Source organism: Neomonachus schauinslandi, chromosome 9 (assembly GCF_002201575.2).
Source record: "Neomonachus schauinslandi chromosome 9, ASM220157v2, whole genome shotgun sequence".
NCBI classification, from domain to species: Eukaryota; Metazoa; Chordata; class Mammalia; order Carnivora; family Phocidae; genus Neomonachus; species Neomonachus schauinslandi.
This window is the reverse complement of record NC_058411.1, coordinates 74,101,377-74,109,292: the sequence shown is the minus strand read 5'-3', so window position 1 is coordinate 74,109,292 and position 7,916 is coordinate 74,101,377. Positions and strand designations below refer to the sequence as shown.

Sequence of the window (7,916 nt, the reverse complement as noted above, 5' to 3'; positions counted from 1 at the left end):
CATTTATATACATATGCATGTCCACATCCATCCAAGCACTCATCATCTTTCCGAAACTCACAACACTCACATGGGCCAGGATTTGGGACTAAGACACAGTCCCTTCTCTCAAGGAACCCATAGACCTAGCAGGGGAGATGGAGAGACTATTTAATTGTAAATTATACTATTATGAGAAGTTTGCAAGTATGATGTGAAAACATAGAGGAGGAGTATATAATCCAGACTGGAGGAGAGAGAGACACGTCCTTGAGTAATTGTTGCATAGGTGGAATGAATTTTTAGAATGAGAAGTAGTCAGCCAAATGAAAACAGTCAGGATACATTTAGTGCAGAACAAAAGTATGGGTAAACCTGAACGTTCATGAAAGTGCAAAGGGTGTCCTTGTAGTTCATGACATGACGTTTGTGAGGGGAGGGGGAGATGGGCTGTGGACAGATCCCAAGAGTTTTATATGCCAATGCTGTGATGTTGAGAGAGCGGGAAAAATTACTGAGGAATTTTAAGCAGTGAGTAGGCAACAGAAGAAACAAGAAATACTCTACTGATAGTATGTTAACTGCCTCTCTTAAAACCTTTATGGTATTCCTTGCTTGTTTCTATTCCTCTCTCCTCTTTCTTTTCTTCTTTGTTCCTGTCCCTTCTCTTTCCTCCCTTTTCTTGCCTCTTCCTACCATCTCTTTCCTTACTAGTATCCATCAACTAAACAATAGATATGTTTTTAGAAACTAGCAATAGACTGCTCACATGAGATTTTATCATGGCGATGGATCTCTGAGAACATTTTTAAAGTGACTGTTGTGATACTTCATGACTATACAGTTGTTCACATATTTGTAAGACTTTATTTCAGTTTTTAAATGCTTATTTGAATGATATTGATATCTCTACAGTCTGAATGTGAAAGACTGCACAACTTGAACCCCTTATTTTTATTTAAAAATCATACTTTTTAAAAAGATTTATTTATTTGAGAGAGAGTGCATGTGCACCAGCTTGTGTGGCAGAGGAGGGGCAGAGGGAGAGAGACTCTCTCAAGCAGACTCTCTGCTGAGCGCAGAGCCCTACTCCACACTTGGGGCTTGATCTCAGGATCCTGAGATCATGACCTGAGCTGAAACTGAGAGTCGGATGCTTCACTGACTGAGCCACCCAGGCACCCCTTAAAAATCATACTTTTTAAGTCAAAAGCAATATAAGTTGTTTTAGACCATTTAAACAGGACAGAAATACAGACTTCAGGAAGTGAAAGCCACATATTATCTTACTTTTCAGGACTTAACGATTTATAATATTTTGTATTCATTCTTGGAGAACTTTTTTTCAGACACAAAGTTTCATATTAATTTTATGCACTTTCTTGTGTTTCACTTAAAATTTAAATCTTTCCAAGATCTGTATGTGTAGAATCATTTAGTTGATTTTAAGAGCTTCATAGTATTCCATTGTATATATGTACTAAAATGTGATTAATACCTTCTCTACTGATTGACTTGGGTCAACAACATTCTATTATATGTATACATGTCTGTATCTATTTGTAAATATATATATATTATATGAACATCTATGCTGCATACTAGGAATAGATTTGTACATTTTAAATTCTAATAAATATTATCAATTTATAATCCCTTCATGAATGTATAAGAGTAACTTTTATATTGAAACCTTGATAATACTGAGAATTCTTTCTCTTTCTCCTTTGATCAGTAAAACAAAAAACAATGAAGGTTGATGATGATCACTGATGATGATGAGACTGAACATCAATAAATGTGTTTATTGGCCAGTCATATGTGTTGTTGTTGTTCCTGGTGTTAGTTACGTATGCATGCCTTCCCACTTTTTAAAGTTAGACCTCCTCCTTGTGGAGTTAGTATAGATTATTTTTCTGTCAAATATAATACTGTGATTGATGACAATATTTTTCCTCCTTATTGAAATGCATCAAATTAAGGCAGTTTGTATTTATAAAGGAATTTTTGACATTTGGAAAATAAGAAAAAGAGAAAAACAGGGTAAAACACCCAATTTCCCTACTAAGAAAAAAATTCATCTTTTTTTTTTCCCTTTTACTGACTTTTCTGTTGGTTGTTAAAGTATTTTTATGTATTTTATACAGTTGGGAACATACTAAATGTGTATGTTTTTTTATATTCCAGAATATCCACATTTTAAAATATCCACACATTGTGTGCTCAAAATCTTTAGATGGAGTTGATTATAGGTCCTTTGAGATGTCATGTCCACTGCTCTTCACCTCTGTGATTATCTCATTATCCTTCGCTTAATTTTGCTGTATTTTATCTTAGTTGTTAGCTATAAAATTCTCCATCCATTCATTGCTCCTGTGGTGGCTCCTAGCACCACCCCTGTAGTGTTTCCTTTTGGCTACAATACTTTGTCCATGTCCATAGCCCTCAGGATTCCCATTACTGCCTGGCCTGACCTCTCAAGTCTATTCTTGGCTATCATGGGATCGTAATGCTTCTACCTACTTATGCTGCTTTCCTGCTGAGGAAGAACAGATTTGCGACATGCAGGAGCCTGGGTGTGATGTGGGGTAGCAAAGAGAGGAATGATGATATAAGAAAGAATGGTTGTTGGTAGTGTGGGGCCTGGACAAAAGTTTGGTGTTGGCAGTGCAAGTGGAGGAACTCATGTTATTTAATTCAGGTGTGGAGTAAGCATCCGTGTTTGATTTGGTTGTTTAATGGTAAGGTAGTTTAGAAAATTATGTAAGAAACAAATAAGTTACTATGTTAGATTGAAATATGTAACATTAAAATTTATGTTTGGAACTACAGAAAGAACACTACCATATGGTTCAAACTAATAAATGCACAGAATCCCAGAGAATAACAATTTATTGATAAGCATTGAAGATAAGCATATTTCCATTTTTTTCCTAGATATGTGAGTTTTAAAAATGGGTTTCCTATTCATTTTTTTTCTCAGATCTAGGGTTAGGGTTAGGGTATATGCCTGATATCCTGCTGGTCGGAGACCTCTCCAAAGGATTAGGGTTAGGGATTAGGGTTTCCTATTCACTTTATTTTATAACTATTTCTTTTTATTTAATGAAAATTATTCATATCTTTTCATGGTACAGACTTTTATTTCAATGTACAAAGTTGAATGCCTCCTCAGGTGGAATTACTATTAATAATTTAATTCTCTATTGTGGACATTTAGGTTATTTCTAATATTTTTAAAATAAATATGGTGCTAATAGGTAACCCTATAGCTTTTTAACTCATCTACTGTAACATTAAGCAAATTTTCTTGACGTGAGATTCTTGGTCATAAATTAAGGAAAACTAAATATTTTTGGTATGTATTATTGTTATTTCAGAGAATTCTGCAGTTTGTTTTATTGAAGTATAGTTGATATACAATACTATACTAGTTTCAGGTGTACAGTATAATGATTCACCAATTCTGTACATTACACATTGCTCACCATTATAAGTGTAGTTACCGTCTGTCACCAAACATCATTATAATATTATTGACTATATTCCCTATGCTGTATTTTCATTCTAATGACTTACTTATTTTACAACAGGAAGATTGTACCTCTTAATCCCCTTCACGTACTTTGCCCATCCTGCCACGCCCTCTCCTCTGGTAACCATTAGTTTCTTCTCTGTATAAGTCTGTTTCTGTTTTTTTAATTGTTCATCTTGGTTTTTGGATTTCACATTTAAGTGAAATCACTTGGTGTTTGGCTTTCTCTGTCTTGACTCATTGCATTTAGCACAACACCCTCTAGGTCCATCAAAGTCATCACAAAAGACAAGATCTTATTCTTTATTATGGCTGAGTAATATTCCATATTCCAGTAATATTCCATATATTCTATTCTATATATATATAATCCACACAATCTAATATGTATATTGGATACATCTGTATCCATTCATCTATCAGTGGACACTTAGGTTGCTTCCATATCTTGTAAATGCTGCAATAAACATAGGAGTGCAGATATTTTTTTTGAATAGATGTTTTTGTTTCCTATGGGTAAATACCCAGTACTGGAATTGTTGGATCATATGGTATTTCTATTTTTAATCTTTTTTTTAAATTTTAAAATCAATTTTATTGCTCTATAATTTATACAGAATAAAATTCACTAATTTTTAAATATACAATTCAATGACTTGCCAAATATATGCATTTATGTAACCACAAATGCAATAAATGCATTTAAAATGTAGTTGGTGGCTAATCATTATTTGGAGAAAGTTTAAAAAATAACACAAAATCTATAATTTATAAAGAGAAATGTGAATATATTAAATTTAGATGGTTAAATGTGGAAAAACTAAATTCTAAATAATAGAAAGCACTATTAATGAGTGTATCTGACTCCTCACAGCATCATCCATGATAAATCATCAATATTTTAAAACCTGAGACAGTTTCTTAGAACAAAATGGTACTCTGGTGTAATCTTATTTACATTTAACTGATTACTGAGTGTTTTACTTTTCATATGATTATGACTAATAGGCATTTTGTTTTTGTTAATAGTTTTCATGTTTTATTCATTTAAAATTGGTATATTACATTTTTGAAATGTATTTGGAAGAAGTAGTTTCATATATTTTTTAAATTTTTTTAAAAAGATTTTATTTATTTATTTGATATAGAGAGACACAGCAAGAGAGGGAACACAAGCAGGGGGAATGTGAGAGGGAGAAGCAGGCTTCCCGCGGAGCAGGGAGCCCGACTTGCAGTTCGATCCCAGGACCTGGGATCATGACCTGAGCCGAAGGCAGAGGCTTAACGACTGAGCCATCCAGACTCCCCAAAGTAACTTCATATTAAAAATGTTTATCATCTGTCTGATATTTTCCACAGTGTTTTTACTTTTATTTTTATAGTGCTTCTATCTTCATATAAAATCAATGTGTATATCTGTATACACTATCTTTCTATATGTATAGCTACATATAATATGATTTTGATTTTAATGTCTTGATTACTGTCAACTATTTCCTCTTTGTTTTGTTAATGAAGGATGTTAAGAAAGAGTTTTCCACGGGTGCCTGTGTGGCTCAGTCGGTTAAGTGTCTGACTCTTGATTTCAGCTCAGGTCATGGTCTCAGGGTTGTGAAATCTAGTCCTGCATTGAGCTCCACACTGGGCATAAAGCCAGCTTAAGATTCTCTTCCTCCCTCTCTGTCTGCCCCTCCTCCCTCCCCAAAAAAAAAAAAAAAAAGAATCAGTTTTCCATCTTAATGTCTAGGTATTTATATATTTCTTTTGTTTTTTTTCTTAACATTTAAATATCCATTAAAAATTTCCTTGAGTTCATGTTGAAAGGCAAAAACCTACATTTTTCCAAGTTTCATCTCCTTGTGTCAATACTGTTGATTGAATAATTCACCTTGTACACACTGATACATTATTCTTCATTAATCTCCTGAGAGGTCACTAAGTTTACTTTAGGCTTTTCATTCAATTCTTTACATTGAAGCTTTGGTTTCTGTTTGACAGCAGAAATATATCAAGCTACTCCTTAAAATCCCCAATAATTTTCTGTTGCTCTTAGGATATAAGGCAAAGTTCAGTTCATGGATACAAGCTTCCATCCTGTCTGGCCTATTGCTCCAGCCTGATTTCAATTGTTCATTCTCTTGCCCTGCTAACATTCCTATCTCATGATCTTTGCACATGGTGTTTCCATAGTCTGGACTCTACTTTTCAGTATTAACTCCTTGTTAAGCAGAATCTGAACAATCGCCATTTGAATGAGTCACATTGTTCTTATGGTAGTCTGTTCATTTCCTTTAAATCTATTATCAGAATTCTATCTGTATTTAAAGCTATTAAATTCTAGTTCCACCATTAGCCTGTAAACCTCCTGAAGCCAAGATCAGTATTTTACCTCAAAACTTGACAGTACCAGGCATATGGTAGATCCTCAATAGGATTATTATGTTATCCTCTTTATGTATATTAGCTGAATGGATAAATTAATACATGATTTAAAAAAAATGTTAATGTGTAAAATTTTTTTTTAAATGATGTTTTTTTAAAAAAAAACATGGCTGTTACTGAAGACTTCTTCTTAAAACAAGATATAATGAAAGCTCATATCTGTTTTTTAAATAATAATTTTTGATAAATTCTTTCTTCATTATTTTGGTTTGGTCTTTTAGGTTCACCAGGCAAAGCCAATGTATGAAGCAAATTACTCTGAAGTGTCTCAATTTGTATTCTTGGGACTTTCTACCTATAGACCAGTGCAGCATTTTCTCCTTGCTTTCTCTACAGTGTTTTATGTAACAATTGTTTTTGGAAACCTCCTTGTGGTGTTTACAGTGACCTTTGACCCTTACTTACATTCCCCCATGTACTTCCTTTTAGCCAATCTCTCATTTATTGATTTATGTCTTTCTACCTTAATGGTTCCCAAGATGATATCTGATCTGCACTCAGGGCACAAAACCATATCCTTTCAGGGATGTGTCATCCAGATATTTGTCCTTCATGTCCTGGGTGGATCTGAGATGGTGCTACTCATCTCCATGGCCTTGAACCTATATGTGGCCATATGTAAGCCCCTCCACTATCTGACTATCATGAACCCGCAGATATGCATTTTGCTTCTGTCTGGTGCTTGGGCTATTGGCTTCATTCATTCAGTGGCCCAGTTAGCTTTTGTTGTTCATTTGCCTTTTTGTGGTCCTAATGAAATAGATAGTTTTTACTGTGACCTTCCTTGGTTTATCAAACTTGCCTGCACAGACACCGACAGAATGGAATTCATGGTTACTGCCATCAGCGGGTTCATTTCCATGGGCACCTTCTTCTTATTGCTTATCTCCTATGTCTTCATCCTGGTCACTGTGAGGAAAGGTTCCTCAGGTGGTTTGTCTAAAGCCTTTTCTACTCTGTCAGCTCACATCACCATGGTGATTTTGTTCTTTGGTCCATGCATCTTTGTTTATGTGTGGCCATTTCCCACTGTGTCAGTGGATAAATTTCTTGCCATTTTGGACTTTATGATTACACCCATTCTGAATCCTATTATCTACACATTGAGGAACAAGGACATGAAGATGGCAATGAAGAGACTGCATAGTCAACTCCTGAGTTTGAGAATGATCTCCTAAATAACTCATGAGAAAACAAGTGGTGCCTTCTGAAAGTAATACTGTATGCGTAAATGTTAAAGGGTTATACACTATTTTAGGGGCGCCTGGGTGGCTCAGTCGGTTGGGCGGCTGCCTTCGGCTCAGGTCATGATCCCAGGGTCCTGGGGTCGAGCCCCGCGTCGGGCTCCCTGCTCGGTGGGGAGCCTGCTTCTCCCTCTCCCACTGCCTGCCTCTCTGCCTGCTTGTTCTCTCTCTATCTCTCTGTCAAATAAATAAATAAATAAAATCTTTAAAAAAAAAAAAAAAGGGTTATACACTATTTTAAAACAATTAATTTTCTTTATTTCAGCAGTTCAAAAATCTTGGATAGTTTATTCCATGTTAATGACCAATAGTGTGATTATATATCTATATCTCTATATGTCTCTCTCTATATATCTAAGACTATTTTGCATATTTTAAAATTTTACAATACTGAAAATACACATTTTGTGTGGCTTACATTTTGAATAGTCCATAGAATCTTGGAAAGTTTTATGAATTTGAAGTTACTGTGCTGTATTTGCAGAGCAATGATGTAAAAAATTTTTCTGTGTTACTGAGTTGGAACATATTCTCATGTAAAGAGAATGATTGGTTCTTACAACTTATTTTTGGCAGGCAAAGCAGGCTTGTTTTTAAATTGATTCAGGTGTGCTGTTTTTTCTTTTCTTTTCTTTATTACTTATGTTAACAGATACACTCTGTTACATGAATATAATTTTGGTCATAGATTAAATATTATCTGATACTCACCTGTG

At 34.6% G+C, this 7,916-nt stretch overlaps 1 protein-coding gene across 1 annotated transcript; it reads left to right on the top strand.

Moving 5' to 3' along the window:
* Positions 1-6,195: 6,195 nt before the first annotated feature.
* Positions 6,196-7,134, top strand: LOC110585349 (olfactory receptor 4F6-like). Its single transcript, XM_021695560.1, has one exon. It carries the CDS (start codon positions 6,196-6,198, stop codon positions 7,132-7,134), a length of 939 nt encoding a protein of 312 aa, XP_021551235.1.
* Positions 7,135-7,916: the final 782 nt, after the last annotated feature.